The sequence below is a fragment of the Melopsittacus undulatus genome, chromosome 1, assembly GCF_012275295.1.
Source record: "Melopsittacus undulatus isolate bMelUnd1 chromosome 1, bMelUnd1.mat.Z, whole genome shotgun sequence".
Classification (NCBI taxonomy): Eukaryota; Metazoa; Chordata; class Aves; order Psittaciformes; family Psittaculidae; genus Melopsittacus; species Melopsittacus undulatus.
Genome location: NC_047527.1, coordinates 111234017 through 111260183, shown reverse-complemented (window position 1 = coordinate 111260183; position 26167 = coordinate 111234017). Strand labels below are relative to the sequence as shown.

General features: G+C 39.6%; 1 protein-coding gene across 3 annotated transcripts in view; it reads right to left on the bottom strand.

Annotated features, from left to right (window-relative positions):
- Positions 1–20906: 20906 nt before the first annotated feature.
- Positions 20907–26167, bottom strand: part of CUL2 (cullin 2) — a 49526-nt gene continuing 44265 nt past the window's right edge. For 2 of the 3 annotated variants that reach the window (XM_031052441.2, XM_013129991.2), the window contains 2 exons: positions 25897–26013; positions 21034–21504 (listed from right to left, as the gene is read on the bottom strand). In XM_031052441.2, the coding sequence (XP_030908301.1) occupies positions 21373–21504; positions 25897–26013 (249 nt within the window). In that variant the 3' untranslated portion in view covers positions 21034–21372. Of the gene's footprint in view, positions 21505–25896; positions 26014–26167 lie in introns of all 3 variants that reach the window. The other variant, XM_031052440.2, reaches the window with a different exon arrangement.

The window sequence follows — 26167 nt, the reverse complement described above, 5'->3', positions numbered from 1 at the left end:
AAGAAGAAAATTGCACAGGCACCAAGAAATAAACAGCCGGTTCCATCAGTGAAGGAGAGCAGGGAGAAGGGAATGGGAACCCCCAGCTGAGCAGCTGCCTACTTGTACTCTACTCCTACCTTGTTCAGGGAAAGAAGCTGATGTATATTTTCAAACATCTGACACCCCCTCACATTCAATCACCTACTGAAAGCCACACAGAAGACTCTAACTGCTGGATAGTGTATATGGTATTACACTGAGATATACGGAAGAGAGCAGTGAGACTCAGCCTGCCTATTAAGACGACCCATTACCTTCCCAGAAGTACTGACAGCCTGGAGATGAGCTCTGCTAATGGAAGCTGTAATTCTTCAACTTCTGCCCATGTTTCTGCTGCTGTGCCATGTCACAAAGGCCAGGCTGAATTCCATATCATGTGAATGCTGCCTGTCTTGTCTGCTGTACCTGTAGAACTCCTTTTCAAACTCTTTGTGCTCATCTTAAGTTTCCTGACAACTGCTTCCACTTCAATTTGTGAAAAAAATGTTCTTTATATAACAAGCAGTGAAAAAATACTTCGGTTCGGGGTTTCTTTGACAACCACCACCTCTCTCTTGAAACAGAAAGCTAATCTCCTGAGCACAGCCAGCAAAGGCCACATCGTGAGCAGGGTGACAGCTGGAATTCCTGTAGCAGTTCTATTTTGAAAACGTGTCTGATGGGAATGCCTCCGCTGCTGCCAGCATAGGCTGCTGCTGCCTAGGTTAGACAGGAAGCCCAAGGAAACGCATAATAGCATTTCAGAAGGGCAAAACTTCAGAAAACACTTTCTTTTGATGATTTTCTGCTTCCAAGCACTGAAGACAGGTGTTATTTTACTTGCTTCTCCTTAAACAGGGGAGATTTAGGTTAGGTATTCTCACTTACCTTTAGAAATTTAGAAATTCTTTACTATGAGGTTGGTGAGGCACTGAACAGGTTGCCCAGATAAGCTGTGGATGCCCCATCCCTGGAAGTGTTCAAGGCCAGGTTGGACAGGGTCCTGAGCAACCTGCTCTAGTGGAAGGTGTCCCTGCCAGTGGCAGGGGGGTTGGAATTGGGTGATCTTGAGGTCTTTCCCAACCTAAACCATTCTGTGATTCTGTGATTCACTTACAGTTGTTATGAAATACTTCTGTGAGGGTACAATCATCAGAATTGCGTTCTACAAATACATGCGATGCAGTCTCTATTGCACAAAGCTGACTTTCTAAGATAAAAGAGATTTGAGAAGAGTGACTGGGTATTTAAACCAAATAAGCATTACTCTCTTTCCTCATATAAATCATAAATCGTAGCTTCTTTCAGTTGTCCCACATTATTGTTACTCGTTGTTTCCATACAAAGATAAGTATTTTCGGGTGAGGGTTCTCATCTAGCTGATTAACTGGGGGAGGGATCTTTGCATATAGAGGCAAATAGGAAACAAATGTGTGTATATGAATACATACACATGTCTCTATATCTGATTTTTTAAAGATAAGTGGGTGGAAAATGAAAGTACTATTGGTAAAGTGAAGGTTATGGGTTAAGACAGGAGAAGGTAACAAAGAGGAGCAGAACTCTGAAGGGCATTTGAGGTGAAGAGAAGAAGTTTAAACTTTGTATAGTGGAATGAGACACACACATCAGGAAGGACCATCCCTGAAATGACAGCCAAGGAAACATGCCATAGAAACTACAAACTCTGAGGCTGTGCAAGGTCTCTGTTAAATTAATATAGGCTTTAAGGAAAAGCTCATTGGCAGAGTTCTAGCTGTGTTCATAATCCTCAGTGCTGAAACCATCCAGTTTCCCACTGGATAGTATCCCTATTTCTTGTTTCTGCCTCTTGCTTTGCATTGGCTCTGGTGCTTGTTGGACCTCACCATCAGAATATTCAACTTACTAAAGAGACAGAAAACTAATCCAGCAATGAGAAGAGGAGAGCTTTCTGCCAGGCTGAGCCCAGGGTCTGGCAGGCAGCAGAACAGGGCAAGGGTGGGGGGAAGGAAATAGATGGGAGCAGGCAGGAGAAAAACTTTCACATCTTGGTGATAACAAATCTAAGACTAGATTAGCAGTCACATGTAACTCAACTGTGGGGGGAGGAAGGTTACAGGAAGCTCAGATGAGGATTTTGGTAGCTTGGGCACAAAGAAGGAGACTTGTAAATATTCATAAAATTAATTAATGCACAATTGGTGCACACCTTCAAGAGGGACAGAAGACTTAAAAAGCACTCCCAGCTTTTAGACCCCCATAGAGAAGTTGACAGCACTGATAACCAACAGCAGCAGCTCTGCTGTGAGTCTCAAATTTCAGTAGCAGTAAGAGATTAGGAAAAGAAGCCAAAGGGAGAGCTTGAGGTAGCTGATAAGAGATGATTAGTGAAAACCATGATGAATGCAGACATAGGAAAGATGAGACAGTCAGAAACTGGTCCTCCTGACTGATTTTACACTGGCTGTAACTTCAGCACCTCTGATGGAAACTAGAGGAGGACTAGGTCATGAAATCACAGTGGAAAAGATTCCAACAATAGTAGATTGCAGCATAAAAATAGGGGTGGGTATTTTTTTAAATATAAACTTTGATATATATTGATTGAATGTATTCCTACCTCCATAGATAAACAAGAGCGAAGGAGACATGGATCTACACGTTTGTTTACTGCTTATTCCAAAACCTAAACCCACTGGTGTATATCAAAATTATTAACTATTTCACAGTTGATCTCTCAGAGCAAGTTGTGAAGAACCTGAAGCCCATAAGCCGGCAGCAGCCTGCAACATCACCTTTCTGGCACTTTGTCTGTTATTGCCAGATAACATAAACTACGCAATACCGTGTTGCACTCGGATTTAAACAGAAGCTGCCAGCTGCCAAGCAGAGCTTTGTACTGTGGACTGTCCCTTGCAGAAATCCAGGTTCCAAAATCAAGTTTCCCTTAAGCTATACCCTGCATACAGCAACTGGTACACCACAGCTTGTGGTTACGTATAGGCAGCAGGCTTGAAAAAATTACGATCTAGACAATACAAGTGATATGAAGATAAATTATCCAGCTGGCAACTGTGCTTACTTCCAAATTAATCACAAATCTTTAAATTGGAATATTTTTAATAATTCCTTGCAGGCTATTAAGATCATCAGATCCGATGAACTGCAAGCTTCAGGATCCCTGCTGAGGAGTTCAGGATAATCAGGCATAAAACAGGATCATCCAGGATAAAATATGGCAGTAGGAACAGGTAAATACAGCACTTTCTGCTTCCCATTTGCATTTGATGTCAGATTGTTTCATGACTTCTGAGGCTTCACAGTGATGCATAAGCAGAACAACAGTAGCAGAGAGAATTCAAATACTAAATATTTTTGAGTAATCACTGAACCTGTACTCCCAAGCTGCAGACAGGTTTTATGGTTTGTTTGTCTGACTGTATCAAAGAGGTCTGATCTCCCACGTGAGGGTTGCCCTACTACACGTTATCTGCTGTATCTCGTTTGTTTACTGTAGTGCTTTCAGAGATTGTTTTCATGTTGCTTTGCCTTTTTAAACACAGAGAGTATCTTGGTTTGCCTTTGAGGACAACTTGTTTTCCCTTGTACAAAATCAGACAACACTCATCACCTTTCTCAAAGAATGAAATATCAGACTCTGCTAATCCAAACTGTCTCTGAAGGGCCAGAACCAGATGTTGCCTGGTGCCAAGCTTGTGCTGGTGAGGAGTGTGTGCTTCATGAGTTGATGAGCAGGACACACTTCAGATAGAAATACACTTGACTGAAAGATACGGATCAGAAAAGCCTGATGTCCCTGAACTAGATTGCATCACTTCAGCCTAGAGGAATACCCCATATCTCAGTGATAAACCTACTGAGATTGTAGGGGCCTGTTTAAGCAGGTTTGTGAGGTACTTTTTAGGAATGCTCAGCTTATGTCTATTTTATGTGGACTGAGCTTGAACCTCAGCCTGCTGGCCCGTGCAGCAGAATGAGAACATAAGACACAAAAGTAGTGGGTGTGTGTGTGGTGAAGAGGAATTAAATTGACTGCTCAGTGGACTGAGGAATCTCATTTCTTGGATTTAAATCCATTTTTGTTATGTCAACTTGTCTGATATAATTGTCTGAGGAATAACAAAGGCTGTGAGAAAGTAAGAGCTCTGCAGGACACAGGCAGGTCTCATGGAGGTAATCATGGCATCTGTTGAAACTCTGGGTATCAAGTACATGCTCCTCCCCAGATACCTCAAAATGGGGAAAAGAGTGTGAGGTCGGGCCTATACTATACATGGCATCTACAAACAGGTCTCATTGATTGCTGCTTCAAAATCAGGAAAAATAGCAGTCCAAAAGTTATGAAGATGAATAGAAACTTCTTGGCGTATTGATCCAAACTGCTGTTGCTGAAGGATCAGCTTGGAAAAAAGGGTCTTTTTTTAACTCTTCTTCAAAAACTTGGATTAATTCCAAACTAATCCTTTCAGTTACACATTCAGCTGACTGAACTATGCCTCATGTCTATTTTTGACAGAAAAAAAGATGAGCCAAATCTTCCCAAAAGCTAATTTCAGGAATTTACAGATAATTGGCTCAGTATGTACAAACTAAGCACTGTGCAAGAGCAAATAACATAAATGGAAACTATACACATGCAGATTTGGAGCCACAACCTGCATAAACTTCTCACCCTTCCTCACCTGAGAGATTTATATTCCTGCTGGGAAGACACTGGTGAAGCATCAGTACTGGAAACAGCTCTTGGTTCTTGACATCAGGGGCTAGCCTTAATTTTCACCTTGGCTTTCTGCTATCACACTGAAGGCACTTAACTCTGAAGATTAATCAGCTCACCCTACACATTCACTGCTAATTTTGACATCTACTTCTGACCAGGCAGAAATTGTTCTCCAACAGGAAAAGGAAAAATAAACATTTGCTTTCTCCTTCCCTGACTTCCAGACTGAGTAATATAACATTACATTACATGTGGGAGTAGGTGTAGAGAAGTGATAGCAGGCAATAACATAACAGTTTAGCATATATGCTCTTCTGAAACCTCCCTTACACAGAGGGTAGTTTCTCAAGGTATCAGTTATCACCAATATGTTATTACCTGCTGCCCCCATGGACACAGGTTCATTGCACTCTTCAACGATAACTTTTAACTCGCAACAAGTATATGTTTAGGTTGGCTTTTTGTGGTTTATTTCTTTCCTATTTGGGTGGTACTTATGCTGCCTAAGCATTTATACAGCTCCCCTTATACAGCTCCCCTTACTGCTAAAAGCAATACATTACCATTACAACTGTATGAGCACCATAACTCACGTTAAAGAGGTATTTAAAAACCCCGAAGGCTACACTGAGCAAAGGCCTCTATGCATACCTGCTCATGGGAGAGTTGGTGCCTTTTAAAAATGCCCATACAGTCTCCATTCTGTAAAGGTGACACAGTCAAGAAAAGGAGCTTTCCCATCACGAAAGAAGTCAAATGCAGGTAGAGTTGAGAATGAATAACCACAGGTTGATCTTCTCTCGGGATTCCTGCTTATTGACGCACTAAATAGATACCCCCTGCGTAGTCCCAAGCCTTACTTCTAGCACCCTACCCAGCCTTTGCACCAGGTGCAAGCTTCTGAACATTTTATGAACCTTTTACTACCGCATCTCAGTGCTTTTCTTCTCAATAACTCTAAGCTGAGCAGACACCATTACCCTATTTCACAGTGAATATGTGAAGCAGAGGAAGATGGAAGCCAAAACTGCTGACAGTATGTCAGCTTTTAGCTTCCTGCCCAAAGATTCTGAGCATCTCACTTGTCAGTGAATTTTGAACTTGGTAGAGCATTTGCATGTTCAAAATATACATCCCAGCAACTGCAGTGCTTTCTGTGAGCAGCCAACATCCCTGTAATGTGGGTTTAAATCAGGACATTCAGAAACAGTTTGGTTTTGAGACTGTTGCCCAGGATTATACAATTGCAGTTGCATAATGACAATTACATGGCATACTCAGAAATACTAAATCCAGATCTCCCAATTTAGCTTTTCCTATTGTGAAAACAGACACTGATTTGACAGATTCTTCCTTCAGCCTGGGCAATGTGCTGTAGCTGTGCTACCAGACCTCACTTGCCATGAGCCTACAACCATCTCTGCTCTCCACCACCCTGCCTTCCTCATGGAGATAGCAGCAAGAGTCCTAGTAGGCAGGACAGCAGGCAGAAAGCTGAAGGTTGTCAATGCACACATTGCTTTGTAGCAATGATGCAACAGCTCTTTGTAGCTTATTCTGGAAAGCTGGATGAAAGTCTGACCTCAGCATTTTGAACTTGTTTTTGCATCTTCTAAAATTCAGAACCAGATCTCCCAGAAGTGCTTTGGCATAAATAAAGTTTGGGGTTTTTTAATATATTTTATTAGTTTTGTTCCCCTGAAATATCTCATTTTAAAAATAAGTATGAGTAAAGCTAACAAAAGAAATCACTATTATAGCAGGAAAATAAAACATGGCTCTATGCTATAATGAACATGTGAGGTTGCTCTGAAAAAAAGCTAATGACTTAAGGAAGATTAAAATGTTTCATGGAAGTGAAAGAACATGCAAGAGTGGTTGCAAAAGTCAGCACAAAGGTGCATCTAACCAGTATCTTCTCTCTTTAAGCATTAGCTTAAGCGTAAAACAGCACAAGAACACATTGCACTTCTGTCAGTATTTTGTGTCTCCAGTCATTTGGACGTGGCCTCTTTGTATTAGTAGCCCCTAACAGATTTCCATGGACTTGTCCTGTCTGCTCCTAAGCTACAGGAATCTTTAGCAGTCACAACACCCTTTAGGCAATGAGTCCAACCACTCCATTAACCTTTGTATGAAAATCCACTTCATTTTGTTATTTATTGGTTTCAGCCCGACTCCTGCTAGCTTCACCTGACATCCCACAGTTTTTTAATGAAAAGAGACAGTGAACTCTCCCTACTCATCATTTCCACACCATTCACAGCTGTGACCTTTCTCATGTTCTCCTCTGCTCCCACCTCTTCCCTAATTTCTGTCTGCAAAGCTGTCCTTCCCACTCCAGAGCCACGGGCAGGTACAGTATGATGGCTCTTTGCCACAACAAAGCTTGGTTGGGCAGGTTTTCAAAGCGTGGCTACGCTGCGTCTGGCACAGCGGGTGTCACCTTTTCTTTAGCTGCCTCATCCTAATTGCATTATTCCATTAGCTCAAAGAACAGAGCTTTATCTTGCAGTAATTGATGCACCAACAGCCTGAGCCTCATGATTACTGTCTTTAACCTGCGAGGAACAGGTTATGTCTGTCAGCCTGGCATTCTCTTTCTAGACATCCAACCTTCATGACCAAAGTCAACCACAATAAGACCCTTCTGCTTACAACCTCCTGGGTAATTCGTTTCCCACAGCTGCTCCTGGGTTTTGTTCAAACTCTCAATATTCCCAGATTCAGGACAGAGATATTGCAAGGTCTTTTCCTGATGAGTTTTGGGCTCAGCCTTGTTTCCTGCTCATAGGATTCCTCATGGCCAAGCTCCAAGCACAGCATTCACCTACATAAATGTAGGTATCTATGTGTAACCTAATCACTCAAAATTCCTCTCACAGTTGGTAGAGATCCAGTCAATAGCATCAAAAACATCTCTGGAGCATTTGTTCCCTGAAAGGAGCCAGAGTAGCTCAGAGGAAACTACAAAGTACTTTTTGCTACTCACAGTAGAAAAACAGATGAGTATCTCAGGTGCAACCATTTATACTGTAGACTTTTAAAGTGTAACAGCTCATAACATCAAAAAGGATTATATATGCTGTTAAAATAATGGAAACTTTATCCAGATAAAAGGATATATTAATGCAACAAATACAGATTTTAACAATTCCTACACACTGAGTTTCAAAGTTTGCTATTAAATGCAAAACAGCTTATGATTATATACTGCCTACTCAGTGAAACAAAACCTAAATCATTAAACGAGAAGCCCTGTGTTTCAGTAGAGATTTAGAAATTAACTGAGTGCTATAAACCAACTGCAACTATTCTGCAGCTTATTTAGAAAGACACAAACAAGTGTAATTTTATTTAAGACAAATAATCTAATTTCTTTTTGATCTTGTTGTATTTAATATCTGCAAAGGACAAAGAAAAAAGCTCTTTGAAGCTCTGTGGATCTTCTACCCCAGAATCTCAGTCAAAAGAAATTATAAATCATAGAATATCAGGCTGGAAGGGAGCTCCAGAATCATCTGATGGAAACACCCTAAGAAGTAAAGACACTCGGGAGCTGCCACCATGCTCCAAGCCAGCAGCGGGTACCCGGCAGAGCAAGGTCATTCATACTGCGGTATCTGGTAGATTTTTCTTATCAAATCTTTGTGATTTGCCTAATAAGTTTTTGGATTAAAGCCTGCAGGTCAGACTCTCTCATCTCCTTATGTGTGTCTATTTGCTAATGAGAATGCATAACAACCTGGCCTGGCAAATCTAATGGTATTCATTGTGTCATTCAGCTTCATGCCACCTATTTTCGCTTTAGCTTCTCTCACACAGGTTTTAACTTTCTCATGTAATATTATGCATATTTATTTCATTAGGTCTTCTGAGTATAATCGCTGGCCTCAGCCTCATGAACTAGATGCAATTTACCCATAATTAAAGTCATTCCTCACCTGTAAGCAGTGTGAATGAGATTAACATTAATTGGAACAGCCTGAAATGTAAACTCTGTGCTGTCCCATCTGGTATTCTCAGACAGCTTTATGTGACTTCAGCAATCTAGTTACCTACTGGGTGGCCTACTGCTATTACATGTTAACGTTTTGCTGAAATGGGATGCAGGTGCCATGGAAGAGCTGCTAAACATGAGAAGCTTGAACATGAGGTTGCACTCCTTAAGATTTTTTAATCTATTTCTAAGAGTTTGCACTAATGTTAGCACTGACTAGACTCTGTGAAGATGCAGGTACCACTGTCTCTTGGTGGCGCTACATGCATGCATGCACAGAAGGCCAGTGCAAGCAAACAGTATAAATGAGAGGGTACGCTAATTCAAGGGAATCCATAGCACATGGGTGCAACTGTAAATGAAAAAGTGTGTCTCAGTGAAAAGGATGAAAAGTTCAGTGGATGAGGGGTGGAAAGAAAAGCATGAAGTTTCTTAAGAACCTGAAGGGAGAAAGACAACCAGTGACTAGAGACAGGGAGTACAAGAAGATGGGGGGTAGCTGGTATCAGCAGTGCAGTGGAAGGAGAAAGCAGCCAATGCATTCATGGTCAGCTCATGCAGAGACCTACAAGGAGTCCTGAAATATTTGCTTTGTTACAGCTTCCAGCTAACAGCAAATACAGCATCCAGCTAGAACAGGCTGTTCCCTTGCCAGGTCTCTGTGCTACCCCAGCCTCAGACTTCGCTGGTTTCACGTGTATGTTTTTGTCTTAATAATCATGTAAGAGGATTTCAGATATTTTTCCCCTGGTGCTTTCACTTTATTTATCATTGTAAAATCTCTGCTTTGTAGTTCAGCTCTGCCTAGGGTTTGTGTTGATTGAACTAATCCAGCAGTGGGGTTGCTCAGGGAAATTTGTTCAAAACATTTGCCGCATGTTATGAAAGAAGAAAATTAAAATCTTTGCTTCTTATAGAAATAGGGATTGACTTGATTAGGCCAAGGTTTATTCAACATTAAAATACCATATTACCAAGCTAAACCAAATACTGACAAAAACCTGTGATCCTAAAAGTGCATACATGGAGGCACCATGCTTATTTTGATTTCCAGACAGGTGGTGTCTCACCTGTGTGCGTGCCCAGAACTGCCTCAGCCTCAACAGGGCTGAACAGCTCAGCATTGCAGCCTGAGCAGGCTCCAGAATCTCAAGTCCCCAGAGGGACTTAGTCTGAAGGGCTTTTTTCAGAGCACACAACAAGATAGATGCCCTCTGAAGTGCACTGATGGCAGATACTTTCTTTTAAAATAGAACCAAAGGAAGGCAGCAGCCGTCTCATCTAACCTTTTTACTTAATAGCCTGGTGGTTAGAACATACACCCACCCAGGAAGGAGAAGAATCAGACTCTATTCCTTAAGCCTAGAAGTAATTCAAAGCAGCCTCTTAGGGGCACCTAGCTAAAGGTTAACCTGGAAATCAGCCTTCTTTACTCCTGCTACTTTGTGCTGGCAAGTATAAAGGAATTCAGGACTCCACCAGGCCAGACAGAAAGCACACCCATTTCTTGGCTCCTGCTCCTCTCTATTTCCCCAGATCCACAGCACTGTCTACCATGGTGTATGCATAAAATTGCTTAGTTCCACATGTTCCTGGGTTTGAGGGACAAGGTTTCATTGCAGATTTGGCAGCCTTGGGTTTATAGTTGGACTCAATATCTTAAAGGCCATTTCTGACATAAATCGTTCTATGACTGCTTCAAGGACTGTTTCAAGTGGAGCAAAAGACACCACCTGGGAGCCAAAGTGTGCCTCCCCACTTCTGCACCAGTGATCAGTATACCAAACAAGGATCTCTTCTTGGCTCTACTTCTGTACACATGTATCTTGAATTCCCATCAGTAGAAATAACTACCATTTAAAGAAAAGGGCAATCCACAGTTAACCTATAACTAATAATTGTTCCAACACAGTAATGTCTATTACCTAAAAACCCTGCATAATCAACTGGCCACAAGCTACTCCAGAACTTCTCAGCAGTCTCTGCACTTCCTTCCAGCTGGACCATGCTCTTCAATGTTTTGAAGAAGCAGAGATTTATTTTTTATTAAGTTTGAAGAACACACGTCTTGACTAGATGGATTTTATATGTAATTAATTTCAAACATCATAACTCTTGCTTTCTACTTCAGATCTCAAGAATTAATGTTCTATGGACACAGATATTATCAGACAGCATCAAAGTCATGTTTCCTCTCCTTAGCAAAACCAAAAGACATTTGCAAAATATACACTCATGTTCTATCTGAAAGTTCAAGGATTAGGCCCCAATGTTAGATACAAGAGGCTCACAATGCCATCAGAGGGTCACATTGCCTAACTATACTTATTTAATCTCTCCTTCACAGAAGCAACAATCCTGCAGCTAAGTCTATTCACCTTACCAAGCTGACACTTAAAATCACAGTCATTAGGGTTGGAAGGGACCTCTGGAGCTCACCTAGTCCAACTCACTGCCAAGGCAAATGCTGCCAAGTTATTTCAGCTAGTATGCTGAAAATGTGGATGAATTTTTGAAAACAAGAAATCATAACATCAATGGTTACATTTCTTAAATTTTCTCACCAGAAGGCTGCCCTATGTATTCTAACCAGATTGCTAGATCCAGACAACTAAAAATTATTTCTTAATATTTGTTTATGCCATAAAAATAGGAAAAAGCCTCCAAACCCATAAAGACATTAAAGAGAAAGCAAACAGCTTTCAGCCAGGAACCTCAAAACAATAAGGAGGCATTAAGCAGTACAGCACTAACCTCCTAATGACAGGATTTATTATATCTGTTTTCTATTGTCACATCTTCTCTCACCCGTTATGATTTACTGCAGTGTGCTTCAAATGAAAAAGCAGGTATACGTTCACGGTCTGTTCCTCTGCTTCAGGGCTTCTCCCATTCTGTTTGGTCCACTCGGGAGTCACATACAACAACACTGCTAACCCACATCCACAAGTTTGGAAAGAAAGTTTTGTATCTGCACCTGGAGCTGTCTTTGCTCTTGCTGTTTCTAACTTCTTCCCCAAATCAAGTTTAGATCCCACATTTCATTCACACACAGCACCTGAAACTGAGGAGCCCTTTATCTTCAACAAGGGTTTAAAATCTCGCACCATCAGATACTCCTGAAAAACTCACAGGAAGAAGATTTGGAGTTGAGAAAGCAGCTACTGGGAACTCAATGAAAAAGTAATGGATTATGGGGAATCAAACATGCAGTTTCTAATTTGAACTTGTGCTTACAAACTGCCCAGCTGAAGAGGTAAGTTAGGGGTTTTCTCCCACCCTAGACTGAATGCACCACACTGAAACACAGAAACTATTTCTGTACCACTAGCTCTGTGTCTCTCCCTCTATTTCATATACCCTTAAATCCCCAAACTGTATTTTTGCCCACCTTTTTAGAACCCATCTACTGTAACAGTGATTTGGCTGTTAAAACAACTTCACACCCATCTTGATTCTCAGTCCTTTTCTTTATCTTGGCAAGAGAAGCATCAGTACCTTTTAAGAGCTGCACTGCTCCCAAGCCTCCTCAGGATCAATGGTCATCTCCACCCAGATGAATTCTAGTGGAAAAAGAAGGGTACATATTTTCTGCAAGATGTGGTACCCTTGCTTAGAAAAGTCTTTAGCTGAGATAAAAAGCATCTTCCCCTTTTTACCCTCCCACTCAAATTTGCTAAACGGCTGCAGCTGTCCCAGCAGAAATGCATCCCAGGCAGGGTTCTAACTTTCAATCACACCCCCAAATCATAAGAGCATGGAATCAGATGGGTTATCTCTTCCCAGCTCCAAAGTGTGTATGCAATAAGCTTCACTGATTCTTTATGAACTGTGCTCTCTAGGCTCTCCCTGTTGGACCCCACAGATAGTTCCCTTTTCTAAAGCATCTGCTAAATACTGGCCCCACAATGAAGACTATTTCCTTTCCTAAAACATACTGTTAAAACATACTGGATGCTGCTGCTGTGAGAAGGTGGCTTTGGGACCAGCTGAATCCTAGCAGCCAGGAGGAAACCACAGAGGACATGGAGAGGGCAGGGAGGAGAGAGCCAGCGCCTCTGCCCAGCTCAGCTCCCGTAGCTACCTCTGCTGGCAGAAGGCTGCAGTGGGGCCCTTGCTATAAGAACAGGCTCATGCACCTAAAATGTCATCACACAACCAAAGGAGAAGCAATGCATTTTAATGTCTTCCTATTTGTCATCCCAGTATTTGACCTTTCCAGCTGAATATATTGTCACACCGCTCTGCCCTCCCCACGGTCACCAGGGCTGGAATGCTTCTAAGAGCAGCAGGGATTCTGCTGTAACAATACATTTTAAGGAAAGTACCCACGTTTCCACAGAGGTGTGATTAAATGAAGAGTAATGCTCCTGCAGAGCTAGCAGGGGAATCACATCATATGAGAGTGGCTCCAGGGAAGATGAGGACAGCCCACTAGCAGTACCTGCCCCAAGCAGGTTTGATAGCTTTCTGCAGCCTTCCCCATATATTCCCAATCCACCAAATATTCTGTTCATTAACAATCCCACCATGTGAAAATAAAACAGTGGAAGGATTTCTCCCTTCCATGCTGCAGCTTCCCCTAGAAATAGTGATTTTTAGAGCAGTTGTTACTGAATGGAACTACTGTACAGTCTCTGACAGTCTTTGTAACCTCCAGCAGAGATGAACACAAAGACATCCCATCATAGTTGCTTCCTCCATCACTGCAGATGATGTTTTGAAAAGAAGTTTGCATTTACGTTGTCCACACTCTTAACCAGTATGCGGATAACTGAAGGTTTTCACAAGCATTTTATACATGCAAAAATGAATAAAATAACCCCCGAAGGATTTCTAAGGACAAAAAAAAATGTTAATTCAAGATATTTCTCTCCAGTACATGAAACAGCAACTGATGGTTTGCAGTGCTCCATAGGAATGGTGTCAAAACTCTAGTCTGCATGGACAGGATTTGATGCAATTTTTAGCTTTTTTCTGGTGATAAAACCAGACGTGACCAATGGCAAACTCCTGCAGAAAACCTGTGTATGTGTATGGCAAGAAAGAACAGCTCGATGCAGTGAGATGTACAAGAACAGCCTCTGCAAAGAGAAACGACTTCATTGTGCCTGGAGCTCAGCCACCCAACCACTATCACAGATGGGGAACAACTCGATGGCTATTTTAGACAGCATATAGAGAAATTTAGGGAGATGCAAAGCCCCAAGTCCTGCATCAGCAGGACATGCGATTTAAACATCCCACAGAAAACCTCCAAAGTAAACCTCTTGATAGCCCTAATTTTCCCAAGTCTGTATTTTATTTTACAAAGGGGCCTAGAAACCAATCAACCAACCAAAAAAAAAGAAAAAAAAAGAGCATATCTGCATGTAGCATCCAATTTACTTGACATTTTCATCTTTGCCATTGCATAGGACCCCTATAACCTGGTTTCCTGAGTTACCTCAGATAATACACTATTATGAACTTTATTGCATGTTTCTTGGCATTTTAATTCATGCACGTTATGATCTTTGTCCCTATATTAGAATTAAGTCCACATATATCACACCCTCCTTTGCCACCCACAAATTCCCATGGCCACAGTGTGCCACCACTAGCAGGGTAACTTCTGCCCTCTGTGTTCCCAACATTTCCTCCTTTGCGAGCAGGCGACAGCACTGCCTTTCCCTATGAAACGGTTGGCAAAGCAAGGCTTGTCCAGACACATAGCCCTTACACTCAGAGGAGCTGCACCAGGAAGGGAAAGAGCAGATATTCCAGCTCTGCCTGTCAAGTCTGCATTTCAAAGGTTGCGCCTGGGTGTGGGAAAGAATAAAGAGGGTCTGTGGGTCCACATGCAAAACCCCACACTTTTGCCCCAACTGCCAGGCTGCGGCTCAGGACCTGAATACATGTTCTTACTTGTCCTTTCCCACTAAGTTAATGTCAGTCTCACACAGTGGCACAAGCTCCATTTCTCTCCCATTCTATCTGCCGAACTACTTAGGTGCCTTTTAAAATACACATTTTTAAAAACTAAATGCCTGGTCGCTAGAAAGAGGGGAGGCATCCAGCACAGGCAAGGCTGCTGCCTTGAGGAAAGAGACAAGGAGCAGCTAGTACAGTTTCTTTATTACTTTACTCAGCAATGGATGACAGGTACTAATTTGTGGAGTCTTCTTAATGGATATAGGTTTCTTAAGGCTAGAGTCTACTTTCATGCAGATGGAAGTTTTCCTTAGCCCAAAATGAGACAACTGCTAGTTCTCAATAGCAACGTTACATCTTCCCAAATCTTTCACCAGCTGCAACAGGCGCATCTCTGATTCACAACCATGACTCAGAATTTAAGCAGCGCATGTTTTGTAGGTGCACATCTGTTCCCTTTTAGGGAATAGATGCAGACCTACCTAATTTGAGGCTTCAGTGAGCCTTAGATACACCATTACCAGTACACTAAAACATGTGGCAGCAGACACCCACTCGGGGGAAGGGAGAGGAGAATTTCACTTGGAATCGCTGAGGCTACAGGTAAGGTTCACATGACTCATTTTCATGGCTTTAGATGGCAGTCAGGCAGAACATATGTGCAGATCCTGAAATGTAGTCCTGAAAGCCTAATTTCCAAGTCTTTCTGAGTCTCCAGGTGATGAGATGACCCCTAAACTTAAGTGCTCACATACTCACTCATTACCTGTAACTAGACTACTAGCTACCACTTAAGTCCATTATGGATGTAAATAAACGCAGAGGATGAAGTTTTCATCCAGAATTCTGGCCACTGCTGCTTTCCTCCTGCATTGAGAAAGCAGATGGCTCATCCTTAGTGTACCAACACACTGACTGGAACCCAGTCACAGCTCCAGCTCCCACAGGAATACTTAACGACTAAGTTACACATTCCTTGTCCCAATTATCGGTTTTTACTCCCTTGAATATTGCAATGAAAAATACACAAAAGCCTTGAGAAGCAGGTAAGAGTTCATCCTTTTGACCTGATTTACCTTCAAGACAATTCAAGTTTGTGCACTTCTAAGAGAGGCAGTAGGCTGTGCTTGTCTTACTGGTTAAGACTAGGGCACTCTCCTGATCAAGGAAAGAAGACAGGCTCAAAGAGGCCAGGCCTCTTGTTTCTTGAATGCCCACTGGCATCAGTGCTTATGCCCTCTCTCTGAAACAGAACAAACCTTAAAAAGAAGGTGTGATGTGCTAGAGCCTGTGCACACAGACACACTCGGTCACTATCCAAAGCATAAGAGCCAGTAGACCATTTGTACCCTTCCACTGAGTGTCCTCCTAGTTAGTTCTAGGCAGCACCTCACTCCATGTATCTCACCACTCTGAAGGAGCCAAATGCCTGGCATTGCTTAAAACAAATCCCACAAAACATTCTGAACTGGCTTCAAATACCCAGGTGACCACATAATATCAGTTTCAGATAAATTTCTTTTTTTTTTCTTTCAAACTCAAGTTTTGACAAGCATGAATTCTATTAAGCTGGTGGCTAGAAAGAAGAAAGGAAAACGGACCCACACATATAATTTTTAAAAAGGCAGCCCAAGTATATCTTATGAAACTGAACCAAAACTGTTCAGCATGATATGAAAAACTATCCAAGTATTACACTTGATAGCATACATACCTAGTAAGTTATTGATGATATACCCAACAACAAAAGACAGGCAACAGCAATCTGCTAAGGTTCAAAACTGTCCTCAAACCACTCGTCTTTAATAACTGTTAGCAACTACTCTGCTACTGTTTGCAGCTGCTGGACAGTTTGATACATGTTGGAACCACCAGCTTCCATGAAAAGGAGGTAATGCAGTGTTTACCTTTCAATGATTATGATAAGAACAGGCCTCTTTAAGATGAAAACACAGCTAACAATCTACTTATGTATCTATTGCTCCTGTAAACACTAATGGTTGAAGAACGGTCAATCTGAAAGAATTGGTGCCTTGGTTATACAGACATAGATAAATGTTTAATCCATCCTACTTTTCTTTCTGTCCCAAATTTCTAGTCCCAGATTACATTATTTTCTGTTGCTGGTATAGAACATTACATCAAAGAAGATCAGAAGAGCATTATTTACAGAAACACTAGTGTATGATTTATCTCAGTGGAAGAGCGGAAGGACACACAAAGTTAGTATAATGCTTCTCAGTATAGAATACCAACAGAGATTGAAGGCTAGACCAGAAGCTCTGGAAAGGATTCATCAACACCAAGTTCACCAGTGGTTCACGTGTAAAGTTTTCATTTGATATTGTCATAGACTAGTAATACACACACCCATCACTTTCGCCAGCTGAGCACTGTATTAACTCCACTTCTTGTGGAGTTAATGCAAGCTGTGCGTCACTCCAGCCAAAGCAATCAAGTGAGCATTTCAGCATTTCATTGACAGCTTTCAGCCATAGGGTCATAAAGAGGGTGTAGAAATGGATGGTGAAAGTAATTCCCTAAACTGCTAGAACTGTTTTAGAAGTGACTAACCATACCTTTTGACTTGCTTAGTACTACTCCTGAGGCTGAGAGTCCTTCACTTCTCAGACGCCTATGTGAGAGTAGACTTACTAGGCAGATTAAGAGAGTTCTCATGCAGTCTTGTGCTGCATGCTCCTGGAAGAGTTGTTGGGAGCACCATCAACACATGGCTATGTCAAATGCATTACTGCTTTGAATACTCCAGCACACTTCTTCCTCAAATGGGTGACAAGTAATCATCAACACTGAACTAAAGAGTAATCTCCCTAATTAACACATGAATGTTTAAACTATTCAAATATAAAGAACACAAAAATACAACTCCATTACTTCTCAAGGGAGGCCAACTGGCACGCACCCCTCTTTCCTTTTGTGGGCTGCTATTTTCTCCCCTTACTGATGCAATTGTGAATTCCACAGAAGCGAGACAGTAAGAAATCCATATCCAAGCTACATGTGCCTAGTTACTTTTACTGTCATACATGTTTACCCTCCTTCTATAAAAATACACACACACATGCATTTAGCAAAGTCTTGCATTGTTTTAAAATTACTATACCCAAACAATGTTTTGATTCTTCCTCTTTTGCCCAAAAACTTGCAAAACCTCTGCTTTGTTATTAGCTAGGAAGTGCAGCATAAATTATCATAGGCAAGTAAGGATAACTTCAGATTTGTAATAAGAGAAAATACTCAGTGCAAGAACAATTGCTTTGAAAAATATGTTTTTATAGATTGTAATACCTTAGATTAATTAACTCTAGGTACTTACCATATTTGGAAAGCATGGACAGTCCTAGTATGTTTGCTCTAAAGTACAAAGAATTTATTCGGTTCAAGAATCAATACTATGTTGCAAGATTTGCTTTTAAAATTAATTTTTTAAAGTATAAGAAATAGCATTCTAAGCATAAACCTATCAGCTTATAAAATGTACTTTTCCTTTGGCCAATTTCTGCACTTTGCTCTGTATTTGTGCCATATTCATTGAAAGGTTACTTAAGAAGTAACGATTCTCTCCGCTTTGAAGACTGTTTTTCACGATATGGTGATTTGAGTACCTTTCCTAGCTCCAGCAGCCCTGTATGTATTAACACACGTAAATAAAGGTACACATTTTTGTTTCCTAGAATAAGATAAGCAATCTAAAGACAAATTAAATCATCACAGAAATACATTTTCAGTTAGCATAAGAGTTATCAACAATACTAGAGGTAAAATGCATTTTGACATTATAAATGTATGAGATGTATGAAATCATTATGTTTCCAGAGTCAGCCGTGTCGCTCCCAGGAATCTAGTAGGTCGTACATGTCAACAGGCTTATAAGAAATAAAACCATCTATACAATTATAGCAGTTTCTTCTAGTGAAAAAATAAAAATGCACAGCATTTTTGGATGTCTTCTCTTTCTATAACTTGCTCCTCCTGGTAATACCCATTAGCACTTTGTATTTTCAAATGGTACTTGCCAGATGTGTTGTCAGGTTGTAGCACTACACTATAAACTGCATCGTGTGCCAGCAATGACTTCAGTGACCTAACCCAGTTAGAGAGGGCTGAACATCTGCACTACTTTTTTCCTTAGGGGGAAGGTGTGAATTATAAAGGAGAATACAAAATGTTTCCCAGCTACAGCCATGTTTCCCAAGAGGCATTGAAAAGTCTGAGTTTGTGTGTAATTATGAAAGACATTGTCTGGGTATGCCAACTGCACTGAAATATATGAATGTTTTTAACTCGCTAAACATGTCTCAACTCAGCAGCACGCTTATCTAAAAACCAAAATAGTACTTTTCATGGTTTAGGTATGGAAAAATTCAGAGCGGACTAAGGTAATGCTAAAACCTTACACATTTGGGTTAGAGGAATAAAGTTTTTGTTTTGTCTATGAAGTGATTCTGAAACAGAATCTGTTAAGGACTATTAAACCTCAGTCTTAAATTTTGCTACTGCAATCTGTATTTAAATAAAGTTTTTATTAACCCTTTTATGAAGAAACAAGCTTAAAATCTGTTGACTCATACACAAGTTACAAGATAAAACACATTTGTTTCCAAAAACTTTGGTGTCACTGTTAGTTTGTTTTCTGGAGAAAGGATCTGACAATTCAATTTTCAGGCAAATATTTTTTTTATATTGTGTCACAGAATATTCTCTCAGTTTTTTGCCATAAGAAGTAATGAATTACTTTTTATAAAGCACAGAAATGTTTCACACCAAAATAGATTAGAAGCCATTCCCGTCAAAATCTATGCTAATGTGTCTCCTGTTTATTACACTTACACTATAAGCACCTTTGCTGTCTCCCAACACAACTCTGAACTGCCTGCCTCTTTAGACAATGACTTACTGAACCATACTATCATCAGTTAAAAACCCCACTTCTTTAAAACATAAATCAATTTTAAAAATCTAGATCTTAGCATCATGGGATAAAATAGCATAAATATGGAAGAAACATTTAGTGCCCTTCATTGTTTATTGCCCATTATCTGCCCTCACCAAAAGCCACATAAGGAAAACATTACCACTTCTTGATGCATGTCCTTGATAAATACAGAAAGTTTACTGTACCTTCCAGGTAACATATGAATGCCATGCCACTTAAGAAATATGAGACAGCTGCAGTCTGAGAGTCAGAGAGAAATCTTTCATACAGTAAAAAGCTAGAAAAAGAAAGAAGAAGGAAAAAGCTCCCACCAGAGGGCTTTTTCCTGTGAAATTAGTTTGGGATCTCTGGATTTTTAGTAGGTGATGAAATATCACATAATCTAAAAAAATATTGCAAATAATATATATCTACATATATATATATATTTATATGCACACTAATAAAATCTGGCAAAAATAGAACATTTAAATCCTGTCAATTACAATTGCAGACATAGCCACGAGGAAGCTGTTTTCTGCAGTAGGCAATTCAGTGTGTTCACTCTCTTAATGCTCTTTAAACTCCAATTACTTCCAGTGGTAGAGTTAGTACCTTTTAGAGTGATACTGTGCCTATTTGAGAGTGAGCAGTCACCATGCCACCCATGATGAGAAACACAGGACATGGAACAGCCCATGAATTTGTCTGTCCAAACAGCTAGAAATACAATTGGGGCAGAGGAAAACAATATACAATAAACACAACTATATGAGTCAGGAGTGAAAAAAAGGAAAAAAAACCCTAGTATAGGCTTATGCGGAAACAAACATAGTGTTTCTACCCAATGCATTAGTGAAACAACAGTTTTCAATTGCCTGTCTGCCATATTCTTTCCCAATATCAGGGTGGTTTCACAAGCCACTGAATTATATCTTTGATGTTCATGATAACCATTCCCAGCTCTTTGTGCACTACACTACTGAAATCCCCCCAAATGCCTGTTTATTTTCTCTTGTAAATACAGTGTGAGATTAACAGACACAGAGTAGGCCTTCAGGCACTCAGAATGCAAATTACCCTAATCTCAAGAAAACAAGATGTGCACTTCACCATAAATATTTTTTTTATAATCACATCAAACATAACAAACTTTGTATTCAGTTTTATATAAATTAGTTCTTATGTCAGATCTACTTCTGAGGTTATCCAAAACCCAAACACAGAACATTATTTTCACTTGTCTAAGTCTGAATAATATTTACAGACATTAACGCTATATCCATTTCTACAATCATTCCAGACACATTATATAACTTTATTTTTTTATTTGACAAGCAGCAGTATCATGTTCGTCATTTTTTTTACATTTTAATGTAGATACAATTATTAGGTTATCTGTCATATTACAATATTTAGGTTTTTCTTTTTTTTTTTTTTAACTTTGTCTTAAGATACATTAAAAAACATCAACTGCAAACGTGAAAGGGGAGGGGGAAAAAAAAAAAGCATGGTACCCAACCAATTTTCCACATTTCAGCAATACTTCACTCATTCTTTTAGTAAAGTTTAAGAAATGTCATAATGACATGAGCTTGAAATATCTATAGGCATTTTCATTGACGCTCATGACATGGCACTGGTGATGTTGTAAACAGCAGAAAAACAGGGGCTGCCAAGTGACCAATTATGGAGGCACAGGCCTGCCTCTTCCCACAGGAACACACCAAACAGTGACAGCAATGATCTCCTTACAGTCATACCTGCAGGATAGCAACATCATGCTACATAACTGTATTCATCTGCAGAGGCCTGGCTTCGTTCTATGTATTGTTTGTCTATCAGAACTTCAATACACTTCTTAATCATGCTGATACTTGGGTTAAACCTAGCCCTTGATTGGCTAATTACCTGCAAGAGAAAGACATGGGGTTTCTGTTATTTTTATTTCCAACAGTTATAAATGCTACAGAAATACTCACTAGGGGCAAATTCTGTACAAACATAGATAGATATTCAGGTTAAACATTAATCAAATATTAACACACTTCTCTATTATCTCAGCTCCAGAAAAGTGAAAATTTTATAAAACTGTATGTTCCTTTCCATACTAGCCTTGGTAACTGATTTCTCTTCCTAGACTAGCTCTCTTTTACTTCTGTTTATGTATTTTCATTGTTCTGGAACATTCCTAGACTTGCAAATTTTGAGTTACATCAGTCTTATTTAGAAATTAAATGCCTGGAGAATGTGTTAATCTTAGTTTTCATAATAATTTATAAAATTCTGAATGGTTAAATTTCATTTGACTGTATTTTTCAAAACTACCTCTAAAATTGAACACAATTTTCTCCTCATCCATCACCACTTTTTTATCATAAAGAGATGACATTTTCATTTAATAAAGATTTGTGAAACCTGTGCTTTCTTTTTATCACTAAAAAGACATGTTTAGGAGAACGTATAAGCAGGTACATAGCAAATCACCCCAAAATCTGACCATGTTATAAAAGCTTATCCATTTTTGAATAGTACGGTTTAAAGGTATTAAAAATGCAGCCTATTCTCTGAGATTCTCTGCACTAGACAATAAAATCTGCAAGAAAAAAAGAATAACCCTTTACCAAGCAATTTGCTGAAAAGCCCTAGATGACACTTTTCATCACAGAAGACACAGCTCAAGTAGTAATCATTTTTGTAAAATTACACTACTTCATTGCTGCTGCAGCTGCCAGGATATGAGATGTGAGCTACATTTGCTGTGTTTTGTTGAAGTTCCAGCCCATGTAGTGCTGTATACCTGGTCCTGGAAGTCACCTCAACTGCTCAGCTGCCTAGAAGCTGCAGAGTTCCCTACCACTGACCTCCTTTCCTAGGCAATTTGAGACAATCCAGATGAACTTCTTTTTGTTCGCTGAAGCTAGAACTATGATTTGGTGAGGTTCATCTGGTTGGAACTTTGTAATACATACAGTAAAAAGTTATTTACTGGGAAAAAAAATAAATCTACATATGCATTGTGGAAGAAACTGCCACTGCAGGCAGTATTTCAGATGTCTCTTAATACTTCTCAGTTTTGCCCATTCTCTTGTAGAGAAGAGGAGGAAATGATGTGTAGTAACAGAATATGTGTTTCCATTAACTTAGACAATTTTTCAAACCAAAGATCTTACTAATCAAGTATCACAATATATTTTGCTTGTAGTTTCTCATTTGTTCTGTAGAGGAAGTAATTTTTGTTCCAGCTGGATTCCACATTTTCTTTACCACTTTTCATGGCTGGCTTTGTCCCAGCTGTAGAGCTTGCTGGAGCCCTCTATGAGCCAACAGCACTTGCCAGGTAGAGCTCACCCAACAAAGCAAACAAAAAGCTCAAACAAGTGAGTTTTGTTGGGCTAGCAGCCAAGGGTCTGGTATGTTCCACAGCAGTACAAATGAGAAGAAACTTGCTGCTAGCAAGCTAATATATCTGCTCAGATTTCACCTAACTTTAGCCCTACATTCATACTGTCATCATCATACTTCATGTATTTACTTAGCAAAGAGAGAACAAAAGATAGAATTTTGTATTGGTAAGGTTTTGCTTTATTAAAGATAATAAAAATAAGAAAGATGATACAAATACCTGATGGTCAAAATAAAAAATATCCTGGGAATGACTGCATTCCCAGAAATGACCTTTCACCTTCACTTCTCCCACTGACCTTACTCATCTTAAGGGAAAAGCTACCTTGTCCTGCAAAATACTACAGCATGGAGCTAAAAGTAAAACTAACAGGTCATATCTAACACAATTAACAATTCAGCAAAGACAATGTGCTGACATACACAGGTCTATCGAGAGCCTTGAGTATTTTCTTGGACATCTCACCCTCAATGAAATGTGTTGTTTTGTAGTCTAACTGCTAGAACTAGAGCTAATTACATTAAGGCAAGGAGTCTTTCAATCATATCTCTAAAAACAGTATACTCCTGCCCTTGTATCTCAGAAAAACACCTTAATGAGTTGACAAAATATTAACCATTCATAGTAAAGACTTCCTGTCAAAAGATTCATTCTCACTCCTAAAGAAATAAGACTAGAAATTTCAAGTGAATACATTATATATAAGTATATAAACATCATGACAAAAGTAACAATGTCACCATAATTAGTAACAATATCACTAATAGTCACTAAGAAATAAAAAGGCTCTTGACAGTAAATCAGATCTTACTACAAGGTTAGCAGGGGAGAAAAAGGAAGTGCTAGTAACTGATTTTTTTAATCAAGGTCAGTCTAGTGAGAAAGCTGAGCATGTTCAACTCAGAATGACATGGCAGTTTGGCCTTATTCATACAACATGAAGCAAAACAAGTTACTGAGCCCAGTGCAGGCATAAATTTCCACTTAACATGAGATTTTCATCTTTGCATTCAAGCAATAATAATATAAAAACTTGTATCCCCACAATTTGCTCTAAAATCTGGCAATAATTTCTGAAGTGCCTAAAAAGTACATTTGTATCACACACTGTAGAGAAGATACTTAACATTTTAAAGGTTCCAGCAGCAGGAAAAAATAATGCTATTGGATTTTTGTACTGCTTCTCCTTATTGCTTGAGGTTTCAGAACTGCTCATGTGAGGCTACATCAAGGTCCCCACACTATACTGCAGAACAGATATCAATTATTTAGAAGCCCAGCCGTCAGTTTTAAATTCTCTAAGCCATCTAAGATGCAAGTAGCATTCAAAATTGAGAGCTAAAGACTAAATGATAAAGGACATGATTTTTCAAAACTGTTAGAAATTTAGTTAAAAGCAAAGGTAAAAAAAAATGTAGGTGGATATGGCTGGTAATAGATAAATGAAGCACCAGCTTTACTTTCTACTCAGTTTTTAACCAAGTAATAACCAAAATGTCCACCTTTCCCACAAGACATCAAAAAGCTCCTGATGTTTATAGACTGTACTATTCTGCAAGAGAAAAATGCAGTAGAGGCATGTCAAACAGTGCCCCTTGTGTTACACAAAGGAAGTAGTAACCAGAAAAGATTTTTTTGTTTCCAAAACAAAAAAAATTGTCACCTATTCCACCCTTATAAACTGTTCTCAAGCAAAATACACTTTGAAAACTTCTAAGAATTTGAGAGTAAGGAAAAAGAAAAATTTTCAACGATGGAATAGGGCTTGCCTACCATTTTCTAGCTGTAAATTCTCACAAGACTTCATCATAATTGCATGGATGATTTAAGTAACACGAAACCAAAACAACCAAAGATTTTGAGAATAACTGGGACATGCACTGCCTCATCTTTTAGATATTCAAAATCAGATTTCTTAAATTAAGCTTTCAGAGTATGTGGGTACAAGAACTATTTCAATATCCAGAACCTTTAAGATGCCTCACATTGCAAGTTCTGGGCTTAGCTGTCTGCAGCTGCCTTTTTCTTAGCAAATAAAAATTAAGTGGTGGGTGTCGTAAACTGTTTCCTCCATCACCACAAGACAGAAAGCACACAGCAGATCTCAAAATGACTGAATGTTTCTCCACCCACATGCTCAAAATGGTTGAATACAGCAGGAATCTTTACTCCCTCTCTCACCAGTCCACTCTGAGGCTCTCCAAACAAGGCTCAGGAGACAAAAGAAATAATTAAACTGGAGAATGAGTGCCTTGGAATGGTGAGGAAACTAAAACTGGGAACTGGTTGGCAGGAGCAAAGGTTAAGTTGGAATAAGAAATACAGTTAGGCAGGCAACTAGCACAGATGGGAAAGTGGGAGAAAACTGAAAGAAATAGCACTTCCTTCCCAGCCTATCTGTGATATTCACAGATCATTATCCTAGAATCTAAAAAACCTAAATAACCCTATTGCTTAATGGAAAAGGGAGATTAAGAAGTGCATGTCTCCATATTCAGACAACTTTAAAAAATTAAGATATGAATTAGAAAAAAAAATTAGAATTAGACCTCAAAATTGCCTATGCACTTCTGTGGAAATTCCATACTTAGATTATACATACTCAGGTTTTCAACTGAACCTACAGCTCTGGCAATGATTCTTACAGGACAGAACATCTGTCGGCATAGAACCAGCCAATGGGAAAAAGCAAGCACAGGGGCACTTCATGCTTTAGTGCTAAGATACATTTACAAGACTGAGGGATCACAGTGCTCCAATTCAAAGTAGACTCCAATAAAACTCTCACTAATTTCACTGGGGTACCAGTTCTGACATGGGGATGGTTTCTGGTCAGATGTTTTACCCAACTATCCTGAAGATTTTAATGACATCATACAAAGAACATTTTGTCTTACCTCCTGAATAAGAGCATTATGCCGCAACACTTTACGTGCTTTCATGATACGGACTATAGCAGCTTGAAGATACATTTTTCTGTCTTCATCTACAGCACTTCTGGTCTGCTCCATCTCCTGCAATACAGGAAGAACAGTAATACTTAAAATATAGCAAGATCAATAAAAACTTCATAAAAATATATTGAATGCATACATAGCAGGTTTCATGAAAGTTAGGGAGGTAGGAGAGGGTGATTCAAACCAGTGTTTTTGCTAGGGAGAAAGGCAG